Source organism: Furipterus horrens, unplaced genomic scaffold, assembly GCF_987537825.1.
Source record: "Furipterus horrens unplaced genomic scaffold, mFurHor1.1.pri manual_scaffold_2, whole genome shotgun sequence".
Lineage (NCBI taxonomy): Eukaryota > Metazoa > Chordata > Mammalia > Chiroptera > Furipteridae > Furipterus > Furipterus horrens.
In genome coordinates, this window is record NW_028327172.1 from 49,882,573 (window position 1) to 49,901,014 (window position 18,442).

The 18,442-nt window shown below is 43.5% G+C and overlaps 1 protein-coding gene across 1 annotated transcript in view; it reads right to left on the reverse strand.

Moving 5' to 3' along the window:
• The window catches only part of TENM4 (teneurin transmembrane protein 4), a 382,101-nt gene that overhangs the window by 22,816 nt on the left and 340,843 nt on the right, over window positions 1-18,442 (reverse strand). Inside the window, 2 exon segments of the mRNA XM_090265745.1 lie at window positions 11,231-12,108; window positions 17,578-17,732. Of these exon segments, the coding sequence (XP_090121871.1) occupies window positions 11,231-12,108; window positions 17,578-17,732 (1,033 nt within the window).

Sequence of the window (18,442 nt, forward strand, 5' to 3'; positions counted from 1 at the left end):
GTCTCTACCATGCATCGTGTGCCCGGGCTTGGAGGAGCAAGGCTGTGGGGCTGTTCTCAGTCCTTTCGGCTCTCCCACAGGCAGTTGCGGACCTGTGGAAACCTGTTGCCTGTTGTGATTTCTCATTTCGCTCCCTTAGCACTGAATCAGGTTCTTATAAGAAGCGGTCAGTGTGGATTAGGGAAGGGGGATGGTGTGACCTGCAACCTGGACTGGAGTGTTGAAGGTGCAGAGTGCCCCTCGGAGCTGGAGCGGATGGTTCTCAGGGACTGCTGCCGGGGCGGGGGGCGAGTCTTGGGGTGAAGGTCTGGAATGTCTGTCTGAAGGCCCTTTTCACCTGGAGACTCCCTTTTACTCTAGGAGAGGCTGCTGTTCTTTCTGACCCTTTATGGCTGCTGGACACTTGAATAGGAAGGAATTTCACAGGGATGTTTACAGTGGTTATTCCTGGGAAGTAGATTTTAATTGCTTATTTATATATGTTTTACGTCTCAAGATTTGCTATAATTAACATGATTATTTTCATTATCAGAAGTGTTGGGACAGCACACAGGGAACTGGTGACCATGGCCTTCTTGGGGAAGAAGACCTCTTAAATTATTGGCATTTATAGAAAAGTCTCATTATAGGATATCTGCCAATATCAATCTCCAGGCATTTTCAGTAAAATATGACAAAGGTATGCCAAAAATCAAGCCTTCCAAAAACTGGCTCTGCCCTGGTCATCTTAATTGTATCTGTGGTTTACGAGTAAGCTGAGCCCTGTCAGATCCTGAGTCATCTTTCAAACCACCAGGAAGATTTATTTTTATCCAACAATGTCATGGGATGGATGCTGATCTAGTCTGGTTCTTTGAACACCTGTTCTCCATGTACATACTTTTTATGAATGAAACTACTTACTCAAACTAGCCAATTTCCTAACCTAACTGGATAAAAAGCATTTTATTATACAATGCAGGATTCTTAAAAAGCAGGTTGAGTCTTATAAATAGGAATTGATAAAGAGAGTATTGATTAGGGGTCAGATGTCACTTCAATACCACTTCTAACAAGACCTTGTTCAAATGCCACTTCATAAAGCCCTCGGTAGTCTCTCCTGGCACAGTTCTATCAAAGAATGTGTCTCCCTTATTGAAATAGCTGATGGCCCTGGCCGGGTGGCTCAGTTGGTTGCAGTGCTATCCCATACCCCAAAAGGTTGTGGGTTCAATTCCTGGTCAGGGCACATACCTAGGTTGCAGGATAAAAATAACAGCTGATATACAAGTTGTCTCCCGCTTAGGCCTGGGAGTGCTTGAGTCAGAACAGGGCTGTGGAGTCTGACAGCCAGGGTAGGAATTTGGATTCCACCACCTGCCAGCAGAGGGACCCTGGGAGATTGGCTCTCAGTTCATCTCTGCTTGCCCAGCATTGGAACTGGCACAGAGAAGACAGGCAGGGAATGTTGGCTGAACAAATAAATTAATGCATGATTGGACGAGCGGGGCCTCTTTCCTGCTCTTTTGGAGAATGGAGACCGTGATTCATTCACACGCTACCTCCTGTAGGAACTGACAGAGGCTTGACACACAGTAGGCACATAATAAACATCTGCTGAGTGCACAAATACAGAAACAACTGCTTTCACTAAACGGTACTTTAGCAACTTCCCTAGAGTTTTCATTCCCAAGACAGAAAGAGGCTTTGAATATACAGGCAGATAATAGTAGTTATTATTGAAGGTATCCAATAATTCATAACTGAATTGAGCCTGAAGAAGATACAATGAAAAGGACCCATGCCTTAAAGATCTGGTTTTCATTTTATATGAAATGGCTGAAAAACAGTAATTTCCACACCTCACACTGTCCATTAGAAGGACTGGATGTCTTAATTAAGTGAACATCAAATAGAAAAGCCAATTTGTTCATCGTGGTGCCTTCCGAGCTTGGGAAATGCCACAGGATCTCTCTGCTGCCTGATCAATACCTGTGATTATCCCATCAGAATGCTGCTGCTCCTGCCTCTGCTGGGAAGAACTGGGGCTGCCCGTCCTCGAGACCTTGAACACCTTTGCCCTGTGGTCCCTTCTGGGGAGCCATTTCTCTTCTTGCTGCAGAGGTGCTAAGTGAAGGGGCCCATGGCTGCTCAACAGGGGGTAGGGAGACAGTTCTCTGCACTCTCTGGGTTCCAAGTGGCTGCTTCAAACCCCAGCCCCATGACTGAGTGACCCTGGACAATGATTTAGTTACCTTTGTCATGGCTTTACTTAAGTACTGGCACATATTCTTTCTTTCTAACCAAGAGGAATGAAGGACCGTGTTGGTGGGGGAAGGCCCTTGGAAACATATGGTCCAGGCTTTGAATCCAGGCTCTACACTTGCCAGCAACATGACCTGAGATTGGGCACACAGTTCTGTTCTGCTAAATGATCAACCCTCACCACAAATGATATACTTCTGGCAGGTTGTATAACCTAGTCTCTGGGAGCCTCTATTTTCTCCTCTATAAAAGGAGGATAATAATACCTATTTTACAGATTGTGAAGATCAAACAAAGTAACATAATTAAAATGAAATGCAAATGCCTCCCAGGGTCTACAGGACCCAGTGAAACTTCTTTCACTAGAATGTCAACCCCTGAGGGAAGGGACTTTTTGTGGTCACTGATGTATTCCCCAGAACTTAGAAGAGTACCCAGCACATGCTCAATAATGTGACTGAATGTTGGTTGAAAGACCTGCTCCTTCCTGCCTCTCTTTACAATTTCACTTTGAACTCTACTCCCTCCACGCTGCCTGCATTCCATTACACATCTGCTTACATCTGCTTCTGTTCCACAAACACGCCAAGCTCAAACCAGGCCTGGGGTGCTCTCACTTAGGTGCCCCTTGCTGGGAATGCTCTTCCTTCCGATCCTGGTACCGCTAGTTCCTTTCGTTATCCATGCTTTAATTCAAATGTTATCACTGCAGGCTTTTCCTCATCACCCTTCCTGAAATAGATAGGGCCTCCCATCTCTACTACATTATTTTATTTTATTGTCTTCATTATACTTACTATATTGTTTATGTGTTTACTTATTTGTTGTCTGTCTCTCCCACTAGAATATACATTCCATGAAGAGAGGGACCCTGCCTGCATTCTCAGTGCCTAGGAGTCCCCAGTGCATAAAAGGTACTGAATGAATATTTCTTAGATGAATGAATGAACAAATAGTAGCTACTGTTTTTTAAAGATGTGGACCAAGAATAACTAAGAACTCCATCCTTTTAGCTCCCTGCTTCTATAGGAGGAAGGTAAAATTCTCTAAACAGTCATAGAGTACCATTTGGGTACCAAGCACCATGCTCATACCCATCCTTTGTGGTAGGCATTATTACTGTCATTTCACAACTAGTGAAGCCGAGGTTCAGAAAGGAGAAGTAACTTCCCTAAGATCACACAGCTAGCAGAGCAATTTTGATTCAAAGTCAGGATGTGTTTTTTCATTAGGCTTCCCATAAAAATGATGCTGTTTCAAGTGAAAACCTTTGTGTTTATCACTATGTAAAAGAAAATATTGTGTTTGGAAATCTCAGTCAAGAAGACTGACAGTTTTCTCTTCAAGATGCTCTGCCCCTGATACCACTGTAACTGACTCTTCAGTGATGCCAGCCCCCACACGGGGGTGTGACGGAGATGGCCAGATGATTGGCTTTTCATTATTTCCTTCCACTGACTTTTCTTCATTTCATTTTCCCAGAGCGTCTTTGGAGCATGGGGAAAGAAAACACATGAAAGATTTATGTAGTTGCTGTGAACTTGGCTCTCAGAAGAGGAGCACTAAAGGGTGTCCCCACACACACTGCAAGGCTTTCTTCTTCACACTCAATACTTTATGTTTCAAACCTCTTAACCCTGTGCAGCTATGGAGGAACATGGCAAATTGCTTCTCTGATACTAACTTCTGTTGATTGGGACTTTTTGGTTTCGAAAATGAAAGATTTCATTTTTATGACTTTCATCTGTGATTGTTTCAAACACCACCATCAACAAGAAGAAGAATGGCCCATGCACATGGACAGTTCCCTTGGTCTCAGGTCACTATATAGATGATATCACTACATTATTAATTAATTACTTCAAAACTGTATCAAAGTGAGGATACTTTTGGGCCTGCAATAAAAACTTATACTTGTTGCTGGTTTCCCATAGAGTGAAGTCCGAACAGTGAATTCTAGCCTTCAGGATTTCTAAGACCGGGCCTACCCCACACTGGAGGTCTTATCTCTCACTGATGATGTACTTGAGGCAGTGCACCTGGTAAAAAGTGCTTTTGGTGGAAAGGACTCAGGTTGATCTGGAATTGAATCCTGGCTCTGTACAGAGCCAGTACATGTGTGTGCTGGTTATTCTCTAGTCTCCCCTCAGATCCAGTCTGTGCCCAGAGGAGCTGATCCTCATAGGCTAAATCACTGGGGTCCTCTTGCTGGCTTTCTTCTGGTTGGATTCACTCAATGGTAGGCACTGGCACAAGAGATTGGAGACTGAGAGAAGTTCTTTCTCCTATCTTCTTCAGTACCGTATTTCTAAGAGTGGCTGCATCTGTCTGCAATTACAACTTCTACCAGACAGCTTCTAAATGGTTATAGCTCCCAATGGGATTCAGTGACAATATCCTATTCCTTCTCTGTTTTGCCCTTCATCCTGATGGTTGATCATGGTTTTTCACTATTTTTAGCTCCTGGGTGCCTCACCATTCTTTCTTAGTTCCCCTTTTCCCTGCCTATACCTCTATAACATTTTGGAAAATATTTTTGCTGGGTATAGAATTCTAGGTTGACAAGTATTTTTTCTTTCAGCACTTCTGCCTTCTAGCTTGCATGGTTTCTGATGAGAAGCCTCCTGTAATTCTTATCTCTGTTCCTCTGTATTAAATGCCTTTCAATTTTCTCTTTTTCTTTTGTATTCAGCAGTTTGAATATATGCCTAGGAGTATGTGTGTGTTTATTCTGCTTGGTATTTTTCTGAGCTTTTTGAGTCTGTGGTTTGGTGTCTGTCATTACTTATGAATAATTCTTGACCATTAAATCCTCAAGTATTTTCTTCTGCCTTATTCTTTCTTTCTTCTTCTAGAATTTCAATTACATGTACAGTAGACCAGCTGATGTTGCCCCCAGTTCTTAGATACCCAGTTCTGTATTTTTTTTCACTTGTTTTAGCCTTTATATTTTAGTCTGTGTAATTTTATTTTTATTTTTGTTTTTGAAGACTTGTACTTTCATTTTCAAGTCATTTGAATGATGGCTTCTTTTTGGAAATCTCCGTGCAGTGCTAAAAGCTCCAGGTGGTCAAAATCACCTATATACCTATATTGTTTTGTTTTGTAACAGCTTTATTGAGATATAATTCACATGTAATAATATAGCATCTATTTTTAAACAACATTCAAAATTATGATTATAGTTCAAGTAGCTCTGACTGATGTGGCTCAGTTGGCTGGGCATCATCCCAATTCCACAAAAGAGAAAATTGAAAGGCATTTCATACAAAGGAACAGGTACAAGAATTACAGCAGGCTTCTTATCAGTTCCACAATTTCATTTCAATTTGGTAGTATTTCTAATTTAGTATTGGGCAAAAGACCTGACTCAAAAGACCTTTTGTAGGACATTTAATGATTTGTCATTTTGCCTATACAACAGTAGCTATAGTTTCAGTTTATTTTGAAAATAGGTCCAGAGTTTACTTGAACTATAATTAAAAAAAAAACTTACTAATTTTTTTAGAGAGAGGAGAAGGGAGGAAGAAAGAGAGGGAGAGGAGCATAGATTGGTTCCCTCTTGAATATGCTCTGACTCGTGCTGAACCCACAACCCAGGCATGTGCCCTGACAGGGAATCAAACCGGTAATCTTTCACTTTGTGGGAAGATGCCCAACCAACTGAGCCATACTGGTCAGGGCTATTTGAACTATAATTATAATTTTGAATGTTGTGTAAAAATAGGTGCTATATTATTATATGTGAATTATATCTCAATAAACCTGTTACAAAACAAAACAAAACAAAATAGATGCTGTATGCAGGTGATCTCAATCACTTGGAGCTTATATCAGTGCAAGGAGATATCCAAAAAGAAGCCATCATTCAAAGGACTTGAATTATATATAAATAGGAACTAAAAATACTTCCGTTAAATCTAAAGTGAACCTAAAGTATTTTGATAGCCAGGGCAATTTGTTCAGTCTTGTTGTTCAACATCAGGATTATTGTTTGAGAAACTGGGTAATTTCTGTTGACATCTTCTTGCTCGGCTGTGTCACGTGTACTGATAAGCACATCATAGGCCTTCTTCATCTCTGTGACTGTGTTTTTCATTTCTACCATTTCCCTTTTATTCTCTTACAGTTTCCATTTCTCTGCTGAAATTATCCATCTCATTTTATATATTATTCACCTTTTCCGTTACAGCCTGTAACATAATTATAGTTATCTTAAAATTCCTAAAAGAGAGTTTAAACCTCTGTGTCATAACGAAGTGTGGTTCTTATGATTCCTTTTTCTCTTGGGAGTGTCTTGCTTTTCTCTGGTGTTTTTGTATGCTCAGTTGAAAGTGTCATATTTTGTGTAGCACAGTAGAGACTGAGGTAACAGGTTTTATGCCTGAAAATGGGTACAAGTTTCCTTCTGCTAGGACTCTAGTGACGGTGTATGAGTTAATTCAGTTAGGATTTGGACTGACTTTGAAATTTATTGTTTCTATGGTTACCAGTGTATTACAGGTTTTAAAATTCCTCTAACCACCTTGTGTTTAGGGTGTAAAACTACTTTTTTCCTTCAATGTTGACTCCATCCTCAGCTTTAGGTTCCCTCTTTGTTCTGCTCACCAGAGAGGGTCTCTTTCCTTCTTACCTCTTTCCCAGTACTGTTCTGCTTTTCATTGTTGTGTTTAGCTTCTTAGCTAGTGGTAAGGGTTGTGAGCTGGACAGAGTTCTCTATTTCTCTGATTAAGCCTCAGTCTTATATACCCACATGTTCCTGAGTCTCAGGAGTGTGGCCTCTTCAGTGTTCCTGGCCCCTTTCAGGCTATAATTCAGGGCCCATTACAGATTACTTCCCTCCCAGAGGAAGTTTCTAAAATGTTTTCTTCCTTCATTCAGCTGTAATGGGTTTCCATCAGTACCCAAGTTAGTTGCCCTTCTTGCCACTGATGAAGGCTTTTGCTCCATATGGGAATAAGGGGTGAAGAGCCTGGGTGGAGCAGGCAGACGTTTGTGCGCCTCCTTCAGCACCTGCTGTACACCTCCCCCAGGTAGTCTAGAAGGGACACTGTTTTAAACCTTTCCCTACTCTTTTGTGAGAGTAGCTGGTGGAGTTTGAGGAGAAAAGTTCTGAAGAGAATGTGGACTCCCAATTTCTGCAGCCTCCGAGGGCTTCCTACTCTCTTGCCAGTATACACTTAGACTTTATAAATTTACTCACCACCCTGGCTGAACTCTTCTTACTGGTAACTGGTTACATTTACCCAGGTAAGCTAGTCCTCATGCCTTTCTCTTTAGGAGTCTGTTTTCCCTTGGATTTGGTCAGTTTATTGCCCTGTGACCACAGAGAAGGAACTCAAGGAAAACTCATAAATTTGCCACTTGTCTGGCTTATTATTATTATTTTTTGTAAGGTTGGAAACATGCTCTTTGTAGCTCTCACATCCTCAGCAAAACCCTGGAGCCAAGGCTCCTCATTTGAACCTTTTGAGTTGAATTCTATATCCTACTGGGAGGAGTGACAGTGCTGAAGCTGGAGTTTAAATCTAGTATTTTTCTTACTACATCCTATTTTTTCTTCCCTTCGTTCTCTGCTTTCTCTCCTGAATTTGTATTTCATTCATAAAATATTTACCAAGTACCTATTAGGTGGCAAGCCTTAAGCTTATCAGTTAGGGTCTCACAGTAGTTTGGGTGAGAATGACTATGAAAGGGGCTGTCATGGGAGGCCAGAGCCACTCCCCGCTACGAATCTTGGGGAAACTGATCACTCATGCCTACTCAGCAGGTCAATTTTGGAACCTGCCTCATGCTCATCAGGCCATTTTCTTAGCCATAAAATGCCATCTGCCCAGGAGCCCAAGTCTAAAATTAATGATGCCACACACTGGAGATGAAGGTTGCATTATAGATTCCTTTGAAGTTTTCTACTGGCAGATCTGTGGGCTGAGGGAAGGAAACAAACCTTGATTCCCTAGAATTCTGAACTCTTTCAGTCAAGTTTCTCTGAAGTGTGTGATGTTTATGTTACATGTATTATTTAATCTGTTGAGAGAATCAATAAAGCCAACTTAAAACTTGTTTCAGTAATAGCCCATGTCACAGGCAAGCATGAGCTGATTTAAAAAATTTTTTTTGAGCTTTTGGGTTGGAATCCACTAAGCTGCCTCATGGACCTAAAAGTAGAAAATTCACTGGAACAATGATGCATTGGAAACACCTGTTCAAATCTATGTTAAGAAATATCGTAATGATAATAATATCACACCTTTCCTTCTTGGGCACTTCATAGTTGGCAAAGTATTTTTATTTTCAGTATTTATTTAGTTTTTTTGATCCACACAATGGCCCTGAAATAGAGTAAAGCAGGCATTATTTCTGTCTTGTTGAGACTTGTGTCTGGAAGCCAGCCACTGGCCCCTGAGCCACATGTCTGTCACCCAGAGAAAAGAGCTACCTCGTACCCTCACTTTGTTCACAATCTGAGCTGAACCACTTTTCCTTAACCCATTCTGCATGCGTTTTCCAGCCCATATTGGATATTCTCAGGGACCTGACCCTTTCCTAGTTCTGATCCCTGAGACTTGACACTTGATCCTGTTTTTCTGGTCTGACCTCTAATTCTCTACCTACTTCAATTACAACATTTGTCTGTGCCTTTGATGAGTTTACTTGCAGCTGCCCCTGGCTAATATCTTTCATGCCCAAACATTTCCACACCTACTAGTACTGCCACTAATACTGCTTGAAAAAAATTAATAATAATACTAATAACAACAACAGCAGCTATATTTGAGTACTTATGATGAGTAAGACATTGAGTTTTACATATTTCATCTCTTTGAAATTTTGAACCGTAGACAATTCCTGTGAAATTGACACTATTTCTAACCCCATTATACAGATAAGTGACAAAGAACTTAAAGTGAACCCAGTTAATGCAGTTAAAAGAACACAGATTTGTATTCTGGCTCTGCCATGTACTCATGGTGATTTTAGACACATGAGTTACCTAATCCCTCTGTGCCTCAGTCTGTTCATCTGTAAAAAATGTGGATGATAATTTCTACCGTCTGAGGCTGCTGCGAAGGTTAAATGGGAAACAGCCTGGCACAAAAAAAGTGAGTTTCTATTTTTATTTTAGGGCTTTTATCTTCCATTCCTGGGTAATGCTATTTAGTGGGTATTTTGGAATTCCAAATACAATTTTATAAAATCAACTGTACTAACTTTTCCTTCCTTATAAAATATCACCTCTGGCTTTATATTTCAGCCAGGGAGGGGAAATGGGATCCTATCTGGTAGAGTTGTAGGAAATGGTTTTAATTTCAGGTTGGTAGAGAGAAAGTAAGGGTTGCAGTGATGTGTAAGTAGTCAGTCTGGGATTAGAGAGTGGCCTTGGGAACTAATTGAGTGCACCAACTTGCCCTGACAAAGAAACCCCTGTATTGGCTAAATAATATATAAGAGACTTCCATCAGGCAATGGGGGAAAATTGAATTATTTAGCGTATTTCCATTTCAATGAGTTAATCAGGATAATTGCTGTTTTCCTGGATCTTTGTCTTTTCTTTATAATTAACAAGGCCCTTGTTGGGAGAAAGGAATTTAGCCAGTGAACTTTGTACAAATTGTTGTGACATTTCTCGGTGCAAATTGTATTTAAAAGTCTATTCTAGGACTGTGAGAAACTGATGCTTGATCAAGCTTAAGAAAAATTCATGGTTCAAAGATTCAAGTTCATTTGGGATTAGCAAACAGCAGCAGGAAGCAGGGCAGAGCTGAAAGAGCGTGAGCTCTGGCATCATACAGACTGGGTGGTGATCCTTGTCCTGCCATGTTGTCACTATACTCAACAGCGGACAAATGAGCCTCCCTGAGCCTCTGTTTCAATTTCTGTAAGATGGATACTATCACTCATTTTCCAGAGCTGCTGTGAGGACTAATGCAATAATGTGGTTCCTAGCCCATCTCTGATGAGCAACAAGGCTTGTTCTTTCCCCGTCTAATGCATACTTATCCAATGGCCACATGTCCAGCAGTCTTGTTTGTCTGGAATCTGGCTAAGACCTCACAAAGAAGCTTAAAATCTAACTAGAAGAGATGTTACAAAGCCCATTGATTACAACAGCTCGTAGAGGAACACCTCAGATACATTTGATTTTGAATAGGGTCAGAATAAACTGAACTCTGGTTTTCTGATCACACCACTGAAGAAGCCCTGCCCTGGATGGAGAGAAGGGACGGGAGCTACTGGAGGGGGAATGGGGACTGTGGAAGCAAGTAGTGACGCAACTGCACCATGCTGAAGGAGGAAGCAGCAAAACTACACCCATTAGACACAGGAGCTAATAAAAGAAAGTTTAGAATCATTCTGGGCAGGAGTGAAGGGTTCTGTAGCCTCACTGCCTCACTTCATATTACAGCATAATATGCAATTGTGGGTGTTCCTTGTCAATGGCCTTGGCTTGTAAAAAATTTCATTATGTCCGTATCATGTGTTTGAGAAGGGAGGCACATAAAGCACTTCATAAGTTCCATCCAAAATGGTTAAAGTAAAAAAAAAAAAAAAAATTTACACTTGATGTGCACTTCAGTTATGTGGAAAATCTATCCACAGAACTGTTCCTTTCCCCACTGCCATATTTCTGGACAGTGGTCATATGAAGATGCTAGCACTCTGTCAAGTACTTTTCACCTCCATCACCTCTATGTGGTATGTTGGGAAGTTATTCATTGTTTCCATTTTACAGATGTGGAAACTGAGTCCTTGAGAGGTTAAGTCCATGGGAAAGCTGGGATTCAAGCCCTATTCCTCTGACTCCAAAGCTCATGATTTTCCACTAAACCATGTTCCTTACTAGAAGCATTCATCTTGAATATGAACATGCAGAAATATTATAGGTAGTGGTTTGCATCCCGAATCAATACTCCATCAATTCACCTCTAATTCTACAACACTTGTCATGAAACAAAACCATTAAATGGCTTTGCTTGATACTTACTCATAAAATGTTGTCCATCCATTCTCATTGCTTTTAGTTGCCAGAAGGCCAGAGTTGCCGTGGTATGTCATCATGGCCAGCTCATGTCCTTGTGTGGTCACACTCCTGAGGGCACTGTTGGTGCCCATAGTCACCCAGTACACCTGGCCATCTGGGACCACGAGCCAGACAGGCATCCCAGTAGAGTCTCGACGGACATTCACCATGTTGCCATTGTTGTCTGTGATGAGTGTGATGTCACCGTCCCCAGTGTAGGTGAAGTTGTACAGGTAATCTCCTGTGGGCAGGCTTTGGGTGTACAGATGCTTGCCACTGGTATCGAATAGGTAGAGCTCCTGGTCGATGGGTGAGGACAGCTCATACATGTTCTGGGTGTTGAGGAAGGGCTTGTTCTTCCTGATAAACCGGATTCGAATATTCCCAAGGTCAGCCACATAGAGTTCCCCATCAGCACATACGGCTAAGGAAGATGGGGTATTCAGCTTTGCATCCTTGGCATAACCATCATCTCCAGAGAAACAATCACAGTTGGCATCATTTTTACAATCACAGCCACTGGGGGCCCCAGCAACTAGTGAGATCTCTCCGCTAGTGGTGACCTGCCTGATTCGGTTGATCTTCTTCTCGTCGGTCTCAGCAATATACAAGACGCCATTGTGAGAGACGGCCAAGGCGGTGGCGGACTCCAGGGTGGCATGGATGGCCACCTTGCTCAGCAGGAAGTGATCGATGCCAGGGACCTGGCAATGCATGGGCCTCCCGGCGACAATGCGCACCTGGTGGTTTTCAGAGATTTGCAGGACTACGTTGTTGTCGAGAACATAGAGAGAGTTGTCCATTGGGTTGATGGCTAAGTCTGTGGGCCATTCCAAGCGAACCTGACAATGGAGACACCAACATTCAAACACCTGGAAAGGTGCCCACCACTAATCAACCCACACCCCAAGTGCCTCCACATGCAGTCCTGCCTGATCCTCACAGCAGCCTGTCATCAACAATGGATATCAGGCCCCTGATCAGAGTGAAACCATACAAGAGCTACCACTGAGACATCTGATGGTCTCCATTAGATGAACAAAACATTAAGAACATTAAAACAAAAAAAAGCAAAGAAACAAACAAAAAACTAGGCAAGAGACAGACTTTGGAGTCAGACAGGCTTGGGTTCACGTCCTAGCCCCACCTCTTATGACCTTGGGCAGGTTACTTTGCCTCCCTGAGTCTCAATATTCACATCAGTAAAATAGGAATGACCATAGTGTCGAGTGCCTGACCCACAGTAAGTGCTCAGATGATGGCAGCTAATGCTGTGTGGGTGGGAGGGGAAGGCAGATGGAGTCTGGAGGCTGAGGAAGGTGTTGTCCAGAGGCTTCAGAGAAACTCTTTATGAACCGTTGATAACGTTTTTGTCTGAATGATGATTTCTCAATTTTTGAGTTCATGGATTACCACATGGCTATGTGCTGGGATGTAAAGATAAAATAACCATGACCCCCATCTGACATAGTTCCAGACCAGTAATTCTCAGATTTGGCCACACCACATTTTCAATTACCTGCAGTGATTTTAGAAAGTATTGGCACTCAAATCCCATCCCTGGTCAATTAAATCCGATCCCTGGGGTTGGGGCTTGAGCCCTGGCATGATTTCAGAAACTTCCTGGGTGACTCTAATGTGGGGCTGGAAATTACAACTAGATCCTGCCTCCTTCCAGTGTGATCACTGGACCAGCAGTGCTGGCATTACCTGGGAGCTAGTTGGAAATGCAGAATGGCCGGTCTTACCCAAACCTACTGAGTCAGAATATGCATTTAAACAAAATCCCTGGGTGACTCCCGTGCACACTGAAGTTTGTGAAGCCCTGCTCTAGATAATGGTGTCTAGGACCACGGAGAACAGGTGCTCCCGGAGGGATTAATGGAGCCCCAATGGGAAGGACAGGGTTTGAGGTTCCACGTCTGAGCTCCTCTGAGCCAATCTGGGAAGCTGGCAGAGACCATGGTGAGTCTGCAGGTGGGCACGCAGAGATGGCAGGTGTGGGGAGGTGAGGAATGCTTTGTTGAGTGGACAGGGAGCCTGGATTGTTGGACATCCTTTACTGGGAGGAGATGGCACTAAGGGAAGCCCTTGCCAGCTGTGTTCCCAAGAGGTCCAGCCACACTGCACACGAGTGGGAAGTGCTGACAGGTGCTGCCTTCAGCTGATTTCTTTACCTAAACCCGAGGGACCCATCAACTTAGGTTCCTGAGGCCCCTACAAACTGTTGCCATTTGGTCTAATTTGGGCTTATTTAAACAACTGTATACCTTTAGATAAGAAATTTCTCTTCCAGGAATTTAAGCTTGTACACCATTGTCTTCAATGGTATTTATCACAGCCATTTTTAATAATGGTGAAAAATTGAAACCAACTAAATTGCCCAATGACAGAGATTTGGCTAAATAAATTATAGTATATTTAGTTCACCAGTAAGTTAGAATACTCTGTGTAGCAATTATAAATGATGTTATAGATGATATTTAATGACATCAGAAACTGTTTGCCATGTATTACACGGAAAGAACAGGTTACAGAACTGTAAGTACAGTGTAATCCCAATTGGGGGAAAATACAATAAATTAGATGGATTATGAATAGAGGGGAGATTAAAAACTTGAGGGATATATACCAAGATGTTAACCATATTAGAATTAGAGGTAATTTTAACTTTCCTCTTTGTCAGTTTTAACATTTTACATTTCCTACCATGTACATGTGGCAGTTTACAGATGTGAAAGGAAACCCCAGTGAACTGCACCTGTGTGAGATGTGGCCACCTTCACCAGCCCCTTAGCTCAGGGCCATTCTCAGGATGGGGGAAGTCCTTTCTCATTTCCTCCCAACACAGTCCTCAGGCCCTGCCGCTTTCTGAAGTCTTTCTGTTCCCTCACTCCCTGCCTGGGTCTCTCTGTCCTCACGGAACAAGGGAGCCTGAGGCAGGGCAGAGCCCCTGGCCAGCGAGCACTGTCTGGAGCACAGAGGCCCAGCAGCCTTCAGCTGCATCAAGAACACAGTTTACTCTAAACTGACAGGGGAATTTTCAATTTCCTAAAACCTATTTCTTGTCAACACTAGCTGCTAAATATTTTATGCCCTCTGGTCCTGTGGAACCTTGGGGACCTGCTTGCCCAGACCTTTCTGCCTGTCATTATGATGAAAAGACGGCTCCCTGATGGGTGCCGGGGAGGGGAAGGAGGGGGCTAGGGGAGAAGAGAGGGGAAGGAAGGGAAGGGCCAGCGCTTTCCTGCTCTCTACACCCACACGCGCAGAGTCGCCTGGGAAAGGGGGAGCGGTGCCCTTGGAGTCATCCCTTGCTGTCACAGTGCCTGTGTGATGTTCCAAACCAGACCAAGAACCCTGGTTTCTTTGATCTCACCTCCCCATTAGTGATGATCACACTGAGGCTTAATTTCCCATCACCAAAATGGAAAGGAGCAGCCTTCATAACCTCTGTGGTCCCTCTGGCTCCCACGCTCTGCGGTCTGATGTGGCACGGAGCCCCCGACTCTCCTGTTCTCCTGAGCATTCTGTGTCTTAATAAAGGCCCTCTGAGCTGACTGCCTTGTTACAGAGTTACTCGCTTTAAAAAATGGATTGTCAAATGGATGAACAAATAAGTGACTGTGAATGGCATGGAGAGAACGAGGGCTTTGGGGCCAGGACACCTCACTTCCTAGCTCAGTTCTACAATTACTACAGGTGTCATCTCAAGTGCTTAAACACTTTGAACTGCTTTACCCATATGTAAATGCAGGTAATAAATATTAAGTAAAGTAATTGTGAGAATCAAACAAGACAATGTACAAGGCAGTTCTTGGCAAATTATAAAGAGAATGAATATTTACAGCTTATTGTTAGCTGGCAGGCACTGTGCTAGGCAATTGATATACATGATTTGATTTAAAAAAATTTATTTCCACATCCCTGGCGGAGCCTAGCACAGGGCTCTGCATTTATAACGGCATCTTCCGTCACCAAGCCTCAGTGTCTTGATCTATAAAATGGGATAGATAACATCTATGTGTTGAGACTACTATGGTTGCTAATAAAAACAGTGAAGTAGTATTCATCTCTGTATCCCCATTTCTCACAGCGCCCAGCACATAATGGGTTCTCAGGAAATCATTTTGGACCTGAAGTAGAGAGTTCTCCTCTGTGTCTGTGGTGGCCGCAGCCTGCTGAGCCGAGAACTAATCTCCTGTTTTGAACGGATGGCACCTTCTGTTCCTTCTGCACTCTGTGCCTACAGCTAGTTTCTCCTGGGGCCTGCTCCTCGTCTCCTCCCACAGGAACTGCTCCGAGTTCCTTGCTTCTGCCCTTTGCACTCTTGCCTCTGAGCCGTTTTCTCAGTTTCCCGGCTTCCTTCTCTATTCCCCATGGATGGTCAACTAGCTGGGAGTTTGTAACAGAGGAGGCTCTGAGAACAAAATCCAGTTACGCCCTGCCCATCTGTGTATGTAAAATATATGCCTGTGGCTGGAGAGTTTGGTAAAAAGAATTCCATGCTTTGATTCCATGCTTAGACAAGAGTAGTGAGGACGAGAGACGTAGAGATTTCTTGTCCAGGATTTCTGAATCAAAGTGTTGGATTTACCCCCCTCTGTTATATGCCATTTGTCTTCCAAGCCTTTGATCCGGCTGCTTGGCAGTACCTCTGTCTAAAGTCAAACCATTTTCCAATGTGTGGATTGAGAGTTTTCAGCATCCGGTGCTGGCTGGTGGAGGGCCCGTTGTGAGAACTGGATCTACTTGTACGCACACCCTCAGGCCCTGGCAGCTTCCTGCCTGGGTAACTCTAGCTTTGCTCACAGACGAGAGAGGGAAGCTCTCCAGCAAGCAAGGGTAAGCTGCCAAACTGGAAAGATGAACGGCAGAGAACAGATTCCATTATTGAACGTAACAGCCCCATTAGCTGGTGCAAAAGAAGATCACACCGGCATCCGCCGGGGATAGGACGTGGGTGCTGGGACCGCTCGCAGCGGCTGCGGCTGCGGGGCTCTGGGGAACGGGCTCCGCGGCACGTCAGTAACAGACCGCTGAGGCCTCCCAGCCTCTGCCACCTGCTGAACATCAAGGGAGTGCAAAAGGGCCTGTGTGCAGGCTCTCCTGCAAGCGAGGGGGTTTGAAAAGCCAAGTGTGGCTATTGCTCACACCAATCTGCAACTTATCATAACTCAAGCCCCCAGTTTCCTTGGTTTTGCTAATGTTGGCAAGTGGGTGTCACTGACTTAGCACTGGCCAGGCCCTGCCAAAAAAAATCTGGTAATAAAGTACACATCCCTTAGCAAGACCGTGCAGGATAAATTAAAGACACGCGTAGCAGCCAGTCACGTGTGTCCTTCCTCTGGTCTACACTAGGTTCCTGGTGTTGTCCCCTCACCCCCCAACTAAGGTCCAGACTCTCTGGTGTGGTATGGTAAGGTCCTTTACCGACCGACCCTAAATCATGCTTCCAGTTTCAACTCCTCCTCCTACTTCCTTACAAGAGCCCCATGCTCAGGTAATCAATTTTCCAATGTGTGTTGAACATACCAGGCCTATTAACATCTCTATATCTTTGCACATGCTCTTCCGTTTGTGTGAAATGTGTCCATTATTCTTTGCCACCCAGCAAACCCCTCATCAACCTTCAAAGCCTAACACAAATGTCACCTCCTTTGAGAAAGTGGGCACTAAAACTTCTGATTATTGATCACCTCTGAAGTTGCAAGCAGTTCTAGGAGCCTCACACGCACTGTTTTATGTATCCTTAAAGCAATCCTGTCATTTTACAGATGTGAACAGTGAGGGTCAAAGGACCTCAGAAACTTCTTTAAAGTTACTCAGCCAGTGAGTGGTAAAGTCAGGATTCAATCAATCAGTCAATTTATTAATAAATCGCCAAATACTGGTTGTGTTCCTACTGTGTACCCGACACCCTGGTTATTGCAGAGGGAAAGATGGACAGAATTTCTATCCCTCTGCAGCTTATAGTCTAGAAAGAGAATAATGTGTAAGTAGTTGTGTTTCCAAAGAGGGAGGTCAGGTGGCTATGGATTTAAATGGACGCTGTGAATCTCTGCTGCCTTTGAGGCTTCCTGGGGCAGATTTCTTACTGGGGCAGCTTCCCTCTGTCACCCACTTGTCGCCCCTGAGGGTGAACTCCCAGAGCTCAAAGCTGCACCGCACTCAATGTTGTGTCCTGAGTGTTCTTCACAGACCCAGTACCAGGAGTGTGTTCCTAGCGGCTTGTGTGGGGTAAAGATGAAGGGAGAGGATAAGCGTGCAGACCGAACCCAGGGCTCTGGCGGAGGAAGCTTTCTCCTTACCTGAGAAATATCCATGACGGAGTCACAGCTGAGGGGCCGTGCCGACGTAAGGTCATTGGAGCCCAGGAGGGTGGAGATGACCCCGTTCTGATCAATGCGTCTGATCATGGTGCCATCCACAAAGTAAATCATCCCGGACTTGTCCACCGTGATGCCTGGGGCAGAGAATTCAGGGTTAGAGGTGGCGACAACCCACACACTCATGCAGCCTGGTGGGCTGACAGAGAACCCCCCCTCCATGATTTGATTAGATCTTCTGCATGTCATTCATTCCTCTTCTAAATATGGGGAGACAGACACTTGAGGTGTGGAGTGACTTGTTCAAAGTAGGAATCAGAACCCAAGTCTTCAGAGCTCTGGTCCTGGGAATGTTTACCTATCACCTTAGCCATACACTAAAACTGGACTCATAACTTCTAGGGGTTGTTACTAGAGGTAGTGGTAAGAAGAACCTTTTTCAATATCAAAACTGTGAATTATTTAACCTACTTCTGAGGACCCGCCATTATAGTAATCAAATCTCCTTTTTGGTAACAATTTTTCTCCCAAGATAATCATCCTTCACGTTTTTCTATTCTATTGCTATTTTAATTTCATTGGTCATTACAGAAATATAGACCCTAGAAAAAGAATCCTTTGGATTTTTTGTAGAGAATATTGGTGAAGTTAATTTTTTAAAAAGGTACATTGAAGAGAAAAGTAAAAATTATTATTAAAAATCGTCTGCTCCATTCACTAGACTGTCCCACCCTCTGACTTTTCCCTGACCAGCTGTGGGATGTTGGGTGAGTCACTGGATGGCTCTGCATTTGTTTTCTCAGCTGTTAATGAAGGGATTATTCTAACTACCTCTTGCTCTTGGATG